Here is an 18,802-nt window from a genome sequence, read left to right as displayed (position 1 = left end):
TTTTAGTGCATTATTGTATGGAACATGGTTTGTTTCAAAATGATGAAATATTTCTAACCATTTGTTCTCTATTGTGATTTTTGCTGATGCCCAAGATTTAACCTTTTCCTTATCAATATATTTTTTTAATAATGATACCTCATTAAAAAGATAATTTTTGGAAATATTACTATATGGGAAATTTTGAGTAATATAATCGAATGTTTTTGTACATCATTCCAATTAAGTTCTTGTTTTAATGTAACCCAATGAAAATGTTCAATATCATTGTAATGTACCGTCCACTCTTCTAAATAATCTATGCAGTTACTATAGATCTAAAGGAATGATTGTGATTAATAGCATGAAAAGACATAAGTCCTTATGCTAATGCTAATTTCTTTTCTTCGTCTCCATAAGTTGTTTTCCAAAAAAATTCCTGTATTTTGGAGGAAGATGCAGCAGTATTTAAATATCTTTTATGTTTCTGTGTCTCCAAGTACTTTGAAATATCATTCTTCCCGCCGTGCGAAATAGAAAATTCACCATTACATTTCTCACATTTTACCATGTAATGGCTTGGTTTTTTTGATAAAAGGAAATTCACTTCTTAGATCATCGTTGAATTTGCATCCTCTTTTCGTACTCATTATGTTAAAAATCTAAAAAAAAAATTTAAAATTATATTATAAATTATTATATACATATTGCTTAAAAACACAGTAAGTAGGTACATAATTACATGAACATATTTTATTGTTAGTTTATAAATTAAATTAATTTGATTGTTATAAAGTAACTATATTTTAAAAATTATTTTAATTTTAATTCTATATTTCTTTCTAAATAATAACAATACTAACTTGTATTATTTTTCCTCTGAATTTGCCATAACGTAAGTCGTGTCACTTTCAAGGCCAGCGCTAGACTTTTTGCCGCCACTATAAAATATAAATAATACAAGTACTGTCTGCTAAATTCAAGAAAATTTATGTATTTATGAAATAAATAAATAAATAAATTACTTACCTAAATTATCTGAATAGCTGATTTGTAATGACATCACTTGTTTAACTAGCTTACTAGCACGCAGTACGATGTGTATCGTCTGAGAGACAGTTACAAAATGTTTTCGTCATTGCCAATCCCAAAAAATGCCATTGTTCATTAAGTCCAAACAATGGTGGTCGAATTCTAACAACAGATCAACAATGCGAACTTTGATAAGCAGTTCTTGATAATCAGTTCTCAACAATTATTTGTTATTACTAAAGTTTAACATTATAAAATTAACAAAAATAATATAAAACTCATATCCTGGCTAAATAGCCACATGGCCGCCAAAAACCGTATATTCCCTTCCCGTTCTCCCGCCATTCCCTAGCTTGTCGTGCATTCTTTCCAAAAATCGGGACTTTTTTAAAACGCCGTGGGACGCGGGACAAATTGTTAAAAATAGGGACTGTCTGGTCACCTTATACATGGACCATGTGGAATACAAAATCCAAATAGTCCATGTATGGAAAATGGAAAATGTTCAAAGGGATATCCAAAAGAATTTCAAAATGTGACCATTGGAAATATTGATGGATATCCCAAATGCAAACGAAGATCTGGTAGTACCATTTCTATTGGAAATAAAATTGTTGATAATACTTGGATTGTCTCTTATAACCCGTATTTGTGCCTCAAATATAACTGTCATATAAATGTTGAAGTCTGTGCATCAATTAGAAGTGTCAAATATCTACTTAAATACATCTATAAAGGGCATGATTGTGCAAATATTCAAATTTCTGAAAAAAATATTATCAATCATGACAAAGTACAGGACTTCATTGACTCCAGGTATGTGAACGCTCCTGAGGCTGTTTGGAGACTTTTTGCAATGCGAATGCATGACCAATCTCATGCAATCATAAGATTAGTTATTCATTTGCCAAATGATCAGAATTTGTATTTTCATGCCGATGATTTTGTTGAAGTTTTAGATAGGGCTAAAAGACAGAACTCAACTTTGATGGCTTGGTTCCTATTTGAATAAAGAAAACTCTGATGCACGTAATTATTATTATTGGGAGATTCCACAGCATTATGTGTTTAATAATTCTTTGTGGACAAAATGCCAAAAGGGTGGGAATAAAGTATTAGATAGACTGTTCACTGTGAGCTTTAGAGAACCAGAACGATATTACCTTAGACTTTTCCTTCTGCATGTAAAAGTGCAAGAAGTTTTGAGGATCTGCCAACTGTAGGAGGTGTAACTTATGATACATTTCATGAAGCTGCTAAACACCGAGGATTATTACTTGATGACACTATCTGGAAAGATATGATTGACGATGCAATCATCCTTAATATGCCCAAATAACTACGGCAACTTTTTGCATACATATGTGTGTTTGGATGTCCTTCTGCTGCAGACAAATTATGGGATGAGAATAAATCTCATTTTATTGAAGATTTCTGTTGGAAATTGCACCAAAGAGAAGGTGCCTGTGTGAACTGTGAAATACATGCCCTTAACGAAATTCAGGAGGTATTCACATTGCATGGAATGAAATGTTCACATTTCAAACTTCCAGACTATCCTTTATTAATGAATGCAAATACATGTGGTGAATTGTACGAGCAACAACAGGCAGAGGTTTTGATCAATTCTCTGAATAATGAAAGTTGGCAGCCTTTCAGACTATAACTTCAGCCATCGAAGATCAAACTGTACACCCCAAATGCTTTTTCTTGGATGGTCCAGGTGGTAGTGGAAAAACATATCTGTATGAAGTTTTAATACATTATATTAGAGGTCGTGGTGGTACTGTTTTACCCACAGCATCTACAGGAATTGCTGCAAATTTACTTCTTGGTAGAAGAACCTTTCATTCTCAATATAAATTACTAATTCCATTAAATGAAACTTCAATTTTTAGACTCGATATAAAGAGCGAAGTTGCTAAAACCATTAAAAAGGCCCAACTTCTTATTATTGATGAATGCACCATGGCATCCAGTCATGCTATAAACGCCATAGACAGATTACTAAGAGAAATTATGAATTTGAATGTTGCATTTGGTGGGAAAGTTCTCCTTCTCGGAGGGGATTTTCGACAATGTCTCAGTGTTGTGCCACATACTATGCGATCGGCCATAGTACAAACGAGTTTAAAGTACTGTGATGTCTGGGGATGTTTCAGAAAGTTGTCTCTTAAAACAAATATGAGATCAGAGGATTCTGCTTATGGCGAATGGTTAGTAAAACTTGGAGATGGCAAACTTGATAGCAGTTTTCATTTAGGAATAGATATTATTGAAATCCCCCATGAAATGATTTGTAATGGATCTATTATCAAAGCCACCTTTGGAAATAGTATATCTATAGATAATATTAAAAATATATCTAATCGTGTGATTCTTTGTCCAAAAAATGAGCATGCTCAAAAATTAAATGAAGAAATTTTGGATATACTTGATGGAGATTTTCACACCTATTTGAGTGATGATTGCATTGACTCAACAGATGATGCTGAAAAGGAAAATTTTCCCATCGAATTTCTTAATTTGAGAATGCCGTGTCATAAATTAAAATTGAAAGTGGGTGCAATCATCATGCTATTGAGAAATCTTAATAGTAAATGTGGTCTTTGTAATGGTACCAGATTTATTATCAAAAGATTACGACCTAACATTATCGAATCTGAAGTATTAACAGGATCTGCAGAGGGAGAGGTTGTTCTGATTCCAAGAATTGATTTGTCCCCATCTGACACTGGCCTCCCATTTAAATTAATTCAACAACAGTTTCCCGTGATGCCAGCATTTGCAATGACTATTAATAAATCACAAGGACAAACTCTAGACAGAGTAGGAATATTCCTACCTGAACTCGTTTTTGCACATGGTCAGTTATATGTTGCTTTCTCTCGAGTTCGAAGAGCATGTGACGTTAAAGTTAAAGTTGTAAATACTTTATCCCAAGGGAAATTAGTCAAGCACTCTGAAAGTGTTTTCACTCTTAATGTGGTATACAGGGAGATATTAGAATAAGTTTTATCACTTTATCAGTCATTATTTGCATAAATGTTGTTTTTATATCATGAGTTTATTATTGTTGTTATATCATTTTGTTATTGTTTATTTATTAATAAAATTATGTATTATTTTCATATACATTGTACTCATTTCCTTTTATCTCTCACACTTTTATTATAGAGAAAGGGCAAATAGCAATATTAAAATATTTCCTCTAATTAATTCCCTTTCAATGTGCATGAATTTTGTGCACCAGGCCACTAGTTAAATATATATTTTGCTTTGGATAATGTGGCCATTTTACTATGTTGACTATTCCAATCCATGAACATGGGACATTTTTCAATTTTGTTGTGTATTAATTTCTTTTAATAGTGATTTGAAATTTTCAGTATTAGATCTTTCATGTTCTTCATTAAGTTTATTCCTAGGTATTTTATTATTTTGGTTGCAATTAATTGTATTTTTTTATTTCTTTTTCTGAAGTTTTGTTGTTGTTATACAGGAAGGCAATGGATTTTTGTGCATTGAATTTGTATCCTGCAACTTGACTGTATTTGTTTATTTTTCTAATAGTTTTTTTGGTATAGTCTTTAGGCTTTTCTATATACAGAATCATGTCATCCACAAAAAGTGACAGTTTGACTTCTTCCTTCCCTATTTGGATGCCTTTTATTTCTTTCTCTTGCCTTATTGCTCTGGCTAGGACTTCCAGCACTGTGTTGAATAAGAGTGGTGAGAATGGACCTCCTGGTCTTGTTCCTGATCTTAGAGGGAAAACTTCCAATTTTCCACCATTGAGTATGATATTAGCTGTGGGTTTATCAAATATGGCCTTTATTATGTTGTGGTACTTTCTTCTATTCCTATTTTATTGAGTGTTTTAATCATAAATGAATGTTGTATCTTATCAAATGCTTTTTTCTGCATATATTGATAAGAATCATATGATTTTTGTCCTTTCTTTTGTTAATGTGGTGTATTATGTTGATTGATTTGCATATGTTGAACCATCCTTTTGCCCCTGGAATGAACCCCACTTGTTTGTGATGTATTATTTTTGAATGTACTGTTGTATTTGATTTGCTAGTATTTTGTTAAGGATATCTGCATCTGTATTCATCAGAGATATTGGTGTGTCATTTTCTTTCTTTGTGTTTCTTTGCCAGGTTTTGGTATCAGGGTTATATTGGCCTCATAGAATGTATTAGGAAGTATTACCTCTTCTTCAACTTTTTGGAAGAGTTTGAGAAGGATAGGTTTTAAATCTTCTTTGAATGTTTGGTAGAATTCACTGGTGAAGCCATCTGATCCTAGACTTTTATCTTGAGGGGAGGTTTTTGATGGTTGTTTCAATTTCCTCACTGCTGATTGGTTTATTTATTTATTTATTTTAATCCTCACTCAAAGATATTTTTCCATTGATTTTGAAAGAAAGTGGAAGAGAGAGAGAAAGACAGAGAGAAATATTGATGTGAGAGAAACACCTCAATTGGTTGCCTCCTGCACAAGCCCGGACCAGGGCCCAAGCCGGGGAAGAGCCTGCAACCGAGGTATGTGCCCTTGACTGGAATCAAACCTGGGACCCTTCGGTCCTCAGGCCGACGCTCTATCCACTGAGCCAAACCAACTAGGGGGTGATCAGTCTATTTAAATATTCTGATTCTTCATGATTTTGTCTAGGAAGGTTATATATTTCTAGGATCTTATCCATTTCTTCTAGGTTATTGAATTTGGTGGCATATAGTCTTTCATAATATTCTAGTATGATCCTTTGTGATGTCTGTGTTGACTTCTCTCTCATTTTTTATTTTGTTTACATGGGTCTTTTCCTTTTTTCCTTAGTGAGTCTAGCCAGGGGGTTGTCAATTTTATTAATTTTTTCAAAGAACCAGCTCTTTGTTTTAATTTTTTGTATAGGGTTTTTGTTCTCTATTTCATTCAACTCTGCTCCAAATTTTTATTTCTTTTCTGCTGACTTTGGGTTGCTTTTGTTCTTCTTTTTCTAGTACTTTAACCTTTTGCACTCTGATGTCGAGTGTGACTCGACACGGTTAGCATTAGAATAAAGGAATCGAGAAAAAAGCAAGCGAGTGCAAAGGGTTAAAATGTGATGTTAGGTTGTTTACTTAGGATTTCTCTTCCTTCTTGAGATAAACTTGTAATGATATAAACTTCACTCTTATTACTGCTTTCCCTGAATCCTACAGTTTTTGATATGTTGTATTGTCATTCCCATTTGCCTCTGTATATCTTTTGATCTCATCTTTTATTTCTTCTTTGACCCAGTCATTTTTTAGTAGTATGTTGTTTAATCTCCACATATTTGTGGGTTTCTCTATTTCCTTTTTGCAGTTCATTTCTAATTTCAAGGCATGTAGTTGGAGAATATGCTTGATATAATTTCAATGTTCTTGAATTTGTTGATGCTAGTTTGTGACCCAACATATGGTTTATCCTTGAAAATGTTCCATGTGCCCTGGAGAAGAATGTATGATCTGATGTTCTGGGATGAAATGTTCTGTGAATGTTAATTATATCCCTTTGGTCTAGTGTTTCATTTTGGCCCAATATTTCTTTATTGATTTTCTATTTGGATGATCTGTTTAGAGCTGTAAATGGAGTATTAAGGTCTCCAACTATGATTTTGTTTTTATCTGTTTCTCCCTTTAATTCTGTGAGTAGCTGTTTTATATATGTTCCTTTTATCATTATAAAGTATCCATCTTTGTCTCTTGTTACCTATGTTGTCTTGATATCTATTTTGTCAGATATAATTATGGCTACACCTGCTTTTTGGGGATGTTTTTGTTTGGAGTATCATTTTGCAACCTTTAACTGAATCTATCTTTGTCTTTGTAGTTTAGATATGTCTCTTGTATGCAGCATATGGTTGGTTTTTTTGAGTGGGTTTTTTTTTTCCACTCTGTTACTCTGTGCCTCTTTATTTGTGAATTCAGACCCTTTACATTTAGGGTAATTATTGATGTATGAGAATTTTCTGTAGCCACTTTATCTTTTGTTTCCTGGTAGCTCTGTACCTCCATTGGCTCTTTTCCATTATGTTTCTGTCTTTTGGTTTTGTTTGGTGGTATTCCATACTTCTTTTCTCTGTTTCCTCTTTTTTTTAAGCTATATTTCTTGGTTTGGGGATTTTGACTATGGTTACCATTAGGTTTATAAAAAATAAAGTTGCTTATATACTAGTACTGTAGGTTTTTTTTTCCCCTTTTAAGTGCATCTGATCTTCATCTTCTTTTGCCACTTCAGACCTTTCCTCCTTCCCCTTTCATGTTTTTGTATTTCAAATTATCCCTATTTATGCTGTAAGTTTTTTGGTGATCTTACTTATAGTGTTGTTCTTATCTTATGTTCTTTGTTTCAGGTAGAATAACTCCCTTGAGTATTTCCTGCAATGGAGGTTTTCTGGTGATAAGAAGCCCTCTGCTTCTGTATGTCTGGAAACATCTTTATTTCTCCTTCATAATTTTGCTGGATATATTATTTGTGACTGGTGATTTCTCTCTTTCAGACATTTTAATATTTGGTTCAATTCTCTTCTGTCTTATAGAGTATCTACTGAGAAGTCAGATGAAATTCTGATGGGTTTTCATTTGTAGATTACTTCCTTCTTTTATCTGGCTGCTTTGAGAATTTTTTCTTTGTCATTAATGTTTGACAGCTTCAAACCAAGTGCCTTGGTTAGGGCCTCTTGGATTGATGTAACTAGGTGTTCAGTTTATTTTTTTGGGTTCAAGGATCTAGTTCTCTCCATATATTTTGGAAGTTCTCATCCACTATTTGTTTTAATAGATTCTCCATTCTATGCTCCCTCTCTTCCTCCTCCTCAATGCATATAATTCTAATATTTTTTTCTAATGGAGTCAAACAGTTCTCGTAGAGCTCTTTCCTTTTTCTTCTTCTCTCTGTCATTTCTTGATTCCTATCTTAAATATCACTAGTTCTTTCCTCTAACTGGTTGGTTCTGTTTTCTATGCTCAGTAGTTCACTCTTAATCTCCTTAATTGCATGCCTCATTTTCAGAATTTCTGATTGGTTCTTTTTTAAAGTTACAATTTCCTTGGTAAAACACTTTTTTTTTCCTCATTGATTTATTTTCTGAGTGCACTGAATTGCCTGTCAGTATTTTCTCACATCTTGTTGAGCATTTTCAGAACTGCAATCTAAAAATCTCTGTTATTTATATCCCATACTCCCATGTGTTCCAGCCTGCTTTCTGGGGATTTTTCATTTTCTTTCTTGTCCTCCTCATTATTGTGGTTATGTGCTATCCTCCTTTGTTTTCATATTTATCTCTGAAGAGGTCTTTCTACCATAATCCAGTAGATGGTGCTGAAATGCAAGATTTTTACCTCCAAGGCCTCCCCATCTTATGCCTTCTTAGCTTAAGTAAGACAGTGCAGCCCTGCTGCTTGTGGGTGTGGTTTGTTTTGCCCTCACCATAATGTTGACCCCTGACCTCTGTGGACTCCCACCCCAAGCACCCCTTCTGGGGATCAGTCACAGGGGGAAACAGAAATTATACTGCAACAGCTCTTGGTTTACAGATTATATGCTCCTGGACCTGACTCCAAGGGCAACAGGAGGCAAGTTTCAGGAGTCCAAGCAGCAACAGGGCTCTGTGGTTCCATTTCTTTGTCTGAAACACCACCACACAGCCTGACAGTGGGGCACTGTACAGCAGAGCCCAGTGCTCTGTCACGCATCTGCTGACTCAGATACTGTTCACTCCTTTACCACTTGCCCACCCTGCTGGGCTGCCCCACCACCACCACCAGCAGCTCTCTGTTCCTTCCAGCTGATGGAAGTGCCTGCTTCCACTGGCTTTCTTCCCTCTCCTGCCGGAGTTGCAAGCTCCTGGCTGCAGGGCTGCATTTGCAGCCGTCTGCACTTTCCTCCCTTCTTGTTTTCCCATTTATTCCCAGTGCCCACCATTAGGTGTTTCAGTGCACAGGTCTCTCAGGTGTGCATCTGTGTTGAGCAGGGATTTCTTTGTTGTATTGTAGATGGTTAACTTTTATTGAAATGTCAGGGGGAGAGGAAATGATGCACCCTTACACCACCATGCCTCTGATCTACCTTTTCCACTCTATGTATTTTGATTGGAGTATTTAGTCCAGTTATATTTAAAGTAATTATCGCTAGGTACATGCTTATTGACATTTTGTTCATTGTTTCTGCTAATCTTTTCTTCTCTTGATCTCTTTCCTTTTGATTTGCTAGTTTTCTTTCATGTTTTGTTGGGGTATCTTTCTATTGAATTTTTTGTGTTCATTTTTATGTAGGTTTTTCATTTGTGGCTACCATGGGGTTCATATATATCCGTCTATCTCTATAGCATTCTGTTTTCAGCTGATAATTGTTTAAATCTAAATACATTCTAAAAGCACTTTATTTTTACTCCCTCATTCACGATTTGTTTTTGATGCCATGTTTTATATTTTTTTATCTGTCTCCCCTTTATTGTAGTTCTAGTTAATTGTGCTAAATTTGTCTTTTAACCTTCTTTTAAGCTTTTCAAGTAGTTGATTCGCTGTGCTTATTATATTTGCCTTTACCAGTGAGGTGTTTTCTTTCCATACTATATTTTATTATTTCTGATTATGGCCTTTTCTATTCTGCATGAAGAAGACCCTTTCATGTTTGTTTTAAAATTAATTTAGGAATGGTAAACTCCTTTAGTTTGTGCTTGTCTTGGAAACTCTTTTATCTTTCCTTAGATTCTGAGTGATAACCTTGCTGGGTAAATTATTCTAGAGTGTAAATCCTTTTCTTTCAGCACTCTAAAGTTGTCCTGCCACTCCCTGTGGCCTTTAAAGTTGCTACTGTGGCCTTTAAAGTTGCTGCTGAGAACTCAGCTGATAGCTTTATGGGATTCCTTTGTATGTAACTCATTTTCCTCTTGTTTCCTTCAGTATTGTCTCTTTATCCTTAACCTTTGCCATTTTAATTACAATATATCTTGGGTTTATCTTGTTTGAAACTCTCTGAGCTTACTGGACATCTGTTTCCTTCCCTAGATTAGTAAAGTTTTCAGTCATTATTTCTTCAAATATACTTTCCACTTTTTTCTCTCTCTTCACCCTCTGTAATCCCTATAATGCAAATGTTAGAGCATTTGATATTGTCCTAGATGTCACTTACACTATCTTCATTTTTTAATTTGTTTGTTAATTTTTCTGTTCTTATTGGGTGATATTTACTACTCTGTCAATAGGTTACTATTCCATTCTTTCTTTCAGCACTTTAAAGTTGTCCTGCCACTCCCTTATGGCCTTTAAAGTTGCTGTTGATTAATCTGCTGTTAAGTCCTTCTAATGTATTTTTCATTTCAGTTATTGTATTCTTTATCTCTGCTTGTTTCTTTATTTTATTAGCTCTTTTTTTAAGTTTTCTCTCTCTGAGTTCCTCTATTCTACTCTGAAATTTGTTAAGCATTCTTATGACCATTTCTTTGAATTTTTTTAATCAGGCAAATTACTTATCCCCCTTTTATTAGATTTTTTTCTCTGTGGTTTTGTGTTCCTTCAATTGGGGCCCATTCTTCTGTCTCCCTATTTTATTTGACTTTCTGTGTTTGTTTCTATAAGTTAAATGAAATAATTGTCTCTCCAAATCTTGAAAAAGTGGCCTCTGTGAAGACTATGTTAGATAGTTTTGTAGGCTGGTCTGTCCAGAAGTAGTGGGTTCTTGGAGGGACAGCCTGGTGTATGCACATATGCAGTGGCTCCCTGTTGTTCTGGCTGTCCTTGGTCAGAATGGAGTTAGGGTGTAGAGACCTGATGTGCGTGTACTTCCTTGACCTTCTCATCTGGGTGGGGGTGCCAGGTGTGTGCTCACAGAAGAACCCCACTAGTTCACTTTCTCTGGATGGTGCATCCCCATGTGTGCATGCAGGAGTGGCCCACTATCTTCTGACTGGACTGCCTTGCATGCAGGCACCTCAGTGCTTTGCTACTTCTACACTCTCTCTGTGCAGCAGCACCATACTATACCTGCTGGTCAATCTCAAGGACCCCATTTGTGCATGCTATGGTGGTGCTCCCCTCTTTATGCTCAAAGTAGCTCCAGGAGTGGTGGAGGGGACATGCAACAGCAGCCTGGCAGTTTAGCCAAAGAACCTAGAGAGCTCCTGCCCGCTATCCACGTGTAGGGGAGACATGAACAATGGTGCTCACCAGTTTCTCCTGTTCTGGAGAGACCCTCAGCTGCTGGAGAGCTCTCACAGAACCACAACTTTCTATCTATCATGTATCTATGTATCTATCTATCTATCTATCTATCTATCTTTCTTTCTTTCTGTTGTTTATTATGCAGAAGCTGTTCAGTTGACCTTCACTTATCTCTCAGGAGGGATTACTCTAAATATAGGTGTATATTTGAGGTGTTCTTGGAAGGGGACAAACTCAGCATCCTCCTATATCACCATCTTGGACCCTCCTTGAGGACGTATTTTTAAGGGAAGACTTTTTAAAAAATACAGGCATGATTAGTAAATGATTTAGACTTGTTGATGATCACAATACTAATTCTTCTAGAATAAGGCACTGCACACACTCAACAGAACATAAAACAAAGCATGTGTCTTATGAGAGGAGTCACACTCATTGGAGACACAGCTTTACCAGTAATTTTTCAGCCTGAGTATATCAAGAAGAGAGACAAATCTCTTCACAACTAAAAAATGCACTTCTATTTAAGTATGTGGGTTTCTGTTAACCTGTCCATCTCCTATGGAGTTTATTCTGGAGTGACTACTACTAGGTAATTTAAGTTAACAGAAATGTTGCTCAGGGCAAAGAATTCAGTTCTGGATTTGTTAAGCATTCTTATGACCATTTCTTTGAATTTTTTTAATCAGGCAAATTACTTATCATGTAATTTGTAAGCCTACAAAACTATCTAACATAGTCTTCACAGAGGCCACCTTTTCAAGATTTGGAGAGACAATTATTTCATTTAACTCACAGAAACAAACACAGAAAGTCAAATAAAATAGGGAGACAGAAGAATGGGCCCCAATTGAAGGAACACAAAACCACAACTAAACCAAAACCACAACCTCAGCCCCACAACTAATTAACATAGCCCACCTCCCAGTTTTGCAGAGCTGGCCCTGAGAGCAGGAGATCTTTCCACTTCACTCATTATACATTTTAGTTGACACAATCAAGATTCAACAGATATTTCTGAGTACTACTTAAACATGTGACTCTCTGGACTTAAGTACAATATTTGACATTTAGCCCTACTACATTTCATCTTATATTTAAACCATCATTCCAATTATAAGGGTCTTCTTGAACAGTAATACTCTATCATATATTTCCTATTCCTACATAATCAATTCATTGAATAAAAAGCCTGTAGCTTCTGTTCCAATATAGACTGAACAACAAGTTAACTTGAACAAAACAAGACATTTATCCAGTTAAAATGTAATATTTCAAACATCATCCTTTGGGTATAGTCAATCACTCTTTATTCTGTAAGAAATCCTATTTCCAATACTGACTAAGGAAATGTATGCTAAAGTCAATGTTTCCTTAGAAATAGTAAATACTCAGGTTGTGTAATCTGCACCATAAGCTTAAAGGTATTTATTTTTCAAAGCTTTGAAAGATAATCATGGTCAAGGTCCAAAAAAGTACCAATCAAACATAATACAATGGTCATCAATGTGCCAGACCCATGTAATTTAGCAGCAGGTAAGTACATATTATTCATATATACTTGAGAGATTAGATGTATCCATGTATTACAATTGGCTAGGTTATCTCAATTTTATTGTTTAGTTTCAATGAGTGACTTTCAGAGACAAAAGATGGTGAAAATAATAGCTGGTATAGTACACTGTGGCTCATTTTCTATCTTGTCAAAAACTTCTCAGATTTTTACCTGTGCCATAAGCATAGAATTCATTTCATAGCAGAATCAAGAGAAACAAGAATGCCTATGCTACTGTTAATGCATAATAATTAGATTATTTGGGGCTTTTAAACCACACTATCTATGATCAATTCTTAACATCTTGACTTCTTGATCTTTCTCATTTTGAAAAACATAACCTCTAAATCCAATTTATAGATCAACCATATCAGCAGTGAAGGAACATTGCTTGAAGAAAAAATTTTAGGCATTACCACAGTATTTTCAAAAGAACCTTGAGTCACTTAGAAACATTCATAATTGAAATTTCTAAAGGGGTTCTTTTTAAAACCTAGATATAAGAGAATGTTAGCATGGGAGTGGGAGACTTTTAATATTTTCTATAAAATTGCCTAGAAAGGCATTTTTTTGCTTTTTGGAGCTCTAAATGAAAACTGGGTCCCAGCCTCTGGCCTAAGAAAGGATTCTGAGATAATAAATATCAGAAAGCTTGGTCTAGCTTACCTAAAAAGGAGAGTTTAAGAAGGACTCTGAGAACTGGTATGTGTCATGTTGGCCATCTCCCAAGAAACACTGTTTTGTGCCCTAAAAACTGAGTGGAAGGAATACATTGATGATGAAATTCCTTAGCACCAAGCTGGAGTCAAAAAGGCTCATTTGCCTTTACTTAACAGAGATTTTTGCTTTACCTGATGTGATGATCTTCTTGCATTACAACCTTGTTTTGGAAAACAGTAAAAAGAGAGCATTTTCTTCACAAAGACCTTGTAATTTGCTTAGTCCTTGCTTCATTTCACACTTCTCAATAGTTTATTCTATGATAGAAGTAGTTACATACTAAAATGCATACTAAACATTTTGTTCATATTTGACATTTTCTAAAAGTCTTCATAGTAGAAATTCTGTGTATATATAGACTTAAGACTCTGGCCCTGTACTCCTTTCTTGAGTGACATTGTATGTCAGTAGATAAGGTTTGGTTATAAAAACTTTAAGGCAGAAAGTTTTCTCCCAAAATAGTAAATATCTCAAGTTGTATAATCTATTTCACAATATTAAAGGTATTTATCTTTCAAAGTTTGAAAACTATTCATTGCCAGGGCCCAAAAACCTACTCAATAAACATAACACAATAGCCTTCAATGTGCCAAACCCATGTAACAGGTGAAGCAAGAAGAGATGCTTGGAAGACTGGTTGTGGTGGAGATTGGTAGTGGTAATGCTTTATGTGTGAAGATAGTAATAAATAATTTGATGACTTTATTTTTTGTGCACTATACCTTATGTTAAGCACAATACATTAAACTGATAACCCAGAAAATGTCTTAGAAAGAGCATTCAGATAAGAGGTTTTTGGTCAAGAATTAGAAACAGATAGGTCCTCAACTATTTTGAAAATCTAGAACCAGATATATTGACATATAATTAAGAATGGCCAAAATGATTTTTCTAATATTGTGTCAGGTTACAGTTATCTCTTTCCGCATTCCCAAACTTTCCTTAAACCAATTATATGGTTATGATATGGTGACACCAAAATGTAGTAGCCATAGTTGAACATGGCCCAGTTATTTTACTCTGACTAACCATAAGTTCTATATTAGTTTTAGAAATTGTCTACTGGCAAAAATTATAAAAAATAAAATGCAAGAAAATTACATGTCATATCTCACACTTGTTTAGGAAGTATACAGACAATGTTTAGCCCTTTGAAATGACTATATCTAGCAATATTATAAAATATTCTCAATGTGGAAGGCAATCTGATTAAATAAAATGCCACTTAGATTGTTAATTATATTTTATATTAATTGGATAGTCATAGTTTAGTAGGTATGAAGCCAAACATATGAAAGACTCTGCCTTAACATTTAGCAATGGAATAATTTATTTGGGGCTGTACTTCATTCACATTACTCAGCTGACCTCAGAATTCTACTATGTTCACATATTATTCACATTTAAATACTACAATCGTAAAGCAATAAAAGTCTTGACTTCTGGTCTCCAAGACTGACAAAATCTAAACCAACTAACCAGAGAATCTGAAAGATTACAGATTACTTTTTCAACAACATGCTTCCCACTAGAGCTTGTTTTTAACTGGGCCGCTCTGCATGTCGAATGGGTACCACATTTGCAACCATTTATCAAGTCTGGGCAAGCAATGCTAATACTGCTGATGGTTCTGCTGGTGGAAGAGGGCCGTGCTTTCCGTTGCATGCAGACACTGACCCTGTACTCTGTTTCCTTTCCTGTTTCCTGTGCCATGCTTGCTGTGTAGCAAATGGAATCTCTGGCAGTAAGTTAACTTTCTTTCATACTCTCTGCCCATTTGAGGCATGGACCCATAACAAACCTTACTTTTACTGTTACTACTATATCTCTTAGCATGTTTCCCCTTTTTCCTTCCATTTTATATTATTTGGAAGATTGAGATATGCCAGTTTGTTAGTAGCGTTCTGGGCTGCTTTCGGCCCAAAAGTAGAAACCTATGCTGCTATGAACTCTCACACTATCAGTGGAATATCCTGAGTTAATAACTACCATTATCTGACACTTGGAAAGTCAGAGATTTCATAGCTAGGTTTCACCCTAAATTGTGAAGGTAACATTTTTTAAACAATAGTTTTTTATCTTTCTGTGAATCTCTGGTAGTTACTTTTTGTACCAGATTTTAAGAGATTTTCCATAAAGAAAAGTTCAAAATGCAACGTATTTCTGAAACAACCAAAGATCTAGTTTGGAGTAACTAGTGAGTGTAGCTACTTCTTTAACCTTAGGCTGGTTTCCAACAATGAGAGATCAGGCAAATCTAAGTAGAATTTTATCCCCCTAAGGGCCAAAGAAAGGGTGAGAGGAGAAAGAAAACTTCATTCACCATGGTTTCAAATGAGCTTTAGTAACTTTATAAAATTACGGTAGGATCAAAAGTCTGTTAATAATACTGTTAATAGAATATTCTTCTTCAAACCTAAATTTAAATTATTGTCATTTCTCGCCTTAAACTGATTCAGGGGAACAATTTTAAGTCACCATAGTAGCTCTCAATTCTGAGCTGAGGTCTCTCTACTCCGTTAGCAAAAGAAAGGCCCTATTTATCCTCAAGGAACCACATTTGAAAACTGAACAGTGAAGTGTAGTTTAAGCCACATATTTAACCACTTTCACTAGTGACTGCTAAGCCATGAAATTCTACCTAATGAAGGCTATTCTTTTCCTCACAGAATCCCATCCATTATTTAGGAGCTAACCCATTCTTAGAATAAAATAGGCAGCATTTAGAGGCTGTTATAAGCAGATACAGCTTAAAGAGCAGTATAATTGGTTTTGAAATTACTCATGATTTATTTTTCCCTCAAAGGATATATAACTCACATAATGAACACATTTTAAATTCCAGAGGTATTTACAAGGCCATTTTGTACTATTACTTTTTAATGTTCTTTCCACAGTAAGTTTTGAATGTTTTTATAATTTCTCCTTTTGTAAGCACATTTTAGCTGTTTTTTATTTCTTTAATTAAACAACTATTTATTGAGCACTGAGCAGAAGAATCGTCAGTAAAGCAGACGCAGCACCTTAGAGGGTCATATGACTGTTTTATTTACACAGACTTCAGGATGAGTGTCTGCACCCAAAATGCAGCCAGAATTGTTTCATGGAGTAATCTCCCAAGTGTCTGCCTGAATTTATAAATTTAACACTTAGAATGACTTAATGTTTTGCCTTTCAACTATACTTTTTAAAAAACACAAATTTTTTGTTTTTAAAAACAATATTCAGCCTATAAAAATTAAGACAGCTGCAACTATAATTTGTAACTGGCAAACATAATGGAAATCCGGTGATTCACTCAGTCCCTTTATAGCTACTACTCCTCTCTAATTACTCATCCTCCAGGAGCTATTCTGTGTTATATTGTGAATTTTTCACTGATATTTACTGACTGGACTTGTTCTGTTTTATTGGGAATAATAGCAGCTAGTTATGGATCCTTGATTTTTTTTAAAAAAAGTTTATCTCCACCAAGATTTCACTTGTACGAAAACTGTCCTTAATAACTAATTTCTCCCCATGCCAATTCTCTCTCTAGCAATTGGAACTGTGTCAGAGGTTATATAAGCTACACTTCCAGCTGCTGCTGCTTTTTCAGTCCTACTGTAAGCTCATCGGCCAGGTGCACGAAGTCAGTTCCATGCCAGAGGTGAGCCCATGCAACTCCCAACCCTGAGCGCTGCCATGAAAATCTTTCCTTTCCTTTTGTTCTCCCTGCCTCACACCCCCTGCTTCCCCACTAAACTATCTAAATTGATGTTATTCCTACATAATCATTTTGCTCTAGAATAAGTATTAAAGGTGTCTTATATTTCTATTCTCATTTGGCAGTGCCAGGACTAGTGTGAGGCAAGTGACAGGCCTAGGCACAAAACTGAAGGACTCTGAGTGTGAGACCTTCCTCAGTGCCATGCTAAGAGGCCTCACTTGGCCTGCCCTAATCCTGGCTTTGGATCCTTGTGTTATGGTTTTCCTTCTTTATATTTAGCTTTTTGTACTTGTTCTTCATTGAGATAAGAAAGAAACATCTATATGATATTTGATTCTCTTCCACTTCCCTGCTTAGCATCAGGATGCTTTAATATTTTTAAATGTGAAAAGTAAAATAATTGAAATGAACTACTTCCAAGTGAGCAAAATTTTCCTGGAAGTGAATACTACTGCCATGTAGTGAGTGAAATAATGGGGATGTACAGAGGATATTATGGAAACATGAAGGACAAACACCTAAGTCATCAAGCTGAAAGAGCATAGCTTTTTGGAGGAAATCACACCCTAGCTGATTCTTCAAGGATGAGTTGAAGTTAGAGAGAAAAAGTGATGGCTAAGTAGGAATGTTCTAGTAAACATAAACATGGTGGTAAGAAAGAGAAGGAAACTACATGTGATTTACTATTGCTAGAATATAACATGCAAACTAAAAGGAGTGATGGAGGAAGGTAGAAGAAGTAGTTAAGGGGAGATCATGGAAGATCCTGTGCCTGGGAGTATTTTGGTTAGAGCTTATGGCACAGATATGAGGTGGATTTGATGACAACTACACTAGAGATAGGGAGACCACTTATGAAGCTAATAAAATAGCTCAGATGAGAGATTAGAGCTTCAACTAGGCCAGAAGTGCTAGGTATAGAAAGAAGGGAAGAAATGTAAGAGATATTTAGGACAAAAAGTCAATGAAATTGGGGTGGGGGTGAAGGAGAGGAAAGAGTGTGATGCTCAGATTCCATCTCAGATTAACTAGGTGACTGGTGGTACAGGGGTATAAAAGGAGGACTGAGGCAATTGTTCATCCAATGGGTCAAGCCTTCTGCCTGCTAGTCAATAACCGAGTCTGCCCACTAGACCAGCCCAGGTTAACAACATCTTGCAGGCAGTTTAATACGAAAATATAGAAGAGATTGGTGGTCAGAGGAGAGATCTGAACTGAAGATGTAGATGTGGCAGTCATCAGTGAAAAGCCAAGAGTTCAGGAAACCATCCCACTAAGAGTATATTGGTGAGGTTGGAGCACCATATTTATCACTCATTTGGAAAAAAGGAAAAGGACGGAATAGTTTTTTAATATACTTTCAAATGCTAATTTCAAGGGAGGCATAAATCAGACAGCTTTGTTTATGAAGAGCTCTTCACAAACCAGTTTTCCTCTATTGAATTACAAATTATTAGATAAAAGAGAAGACAGTTGATATGTTATTTGCCATGTTGTAAAGATAGGTTTACTCTTCTTATTCTTCCAGCAAGTATTAACAGGATCCTTAGAATCCATCTTGGCTCAAAAAAGAGAAGACATACAATGCAACTTACATGTCTTTTTCCATATTAAAAA

The 18,802-nt window shown here is 35.3% G+C and overlaps 1 protein-coding gene across 2 annotated transcripts in view; it reads left to right on the top strand.

Annotated features, from left to right (window-relative positions):
* The window catches only part of FRY (FRY microtubule binding protein), a 407,062-nt gene that overhangs the window by 376,425 nt on the left and 11,835 nt on the right, over positions 1–18,802 (top strand). For both annotated transcript variants that reach the window (XM_054718725.1, XM_054718726.1), the window contains one exon: positions 17,015–17,125. In XM_054718725.1, the coding sequence (XP_054574700.1) occupies positions 17,015–17,125 (111 nt within the window). The remainder of the gene's footprint in view (positions 1–17,014; positions 17,126–18,802) is intronic.

The sequence above is a fragment of the Eptesicus fuscus genome, chromosome 7, assembly GCF_027574615.1.
Source record: "Eptesicus fuscus isolate TK198812 chromosome 7, DD_ASM_mEF_20220401, whole genome shotgun sequence".
Lineage (NCBI taxonomy): Eukaryota > Metazoa > Chordata > Mammalia > Chiroptera > Vespertilionidae > Eptesicus > Eptesicus fuscus.
Note: the sequence above shows the minus strand (reverse complement) of the source record. Positions and strands in the feature narration are given on the sequence as shown.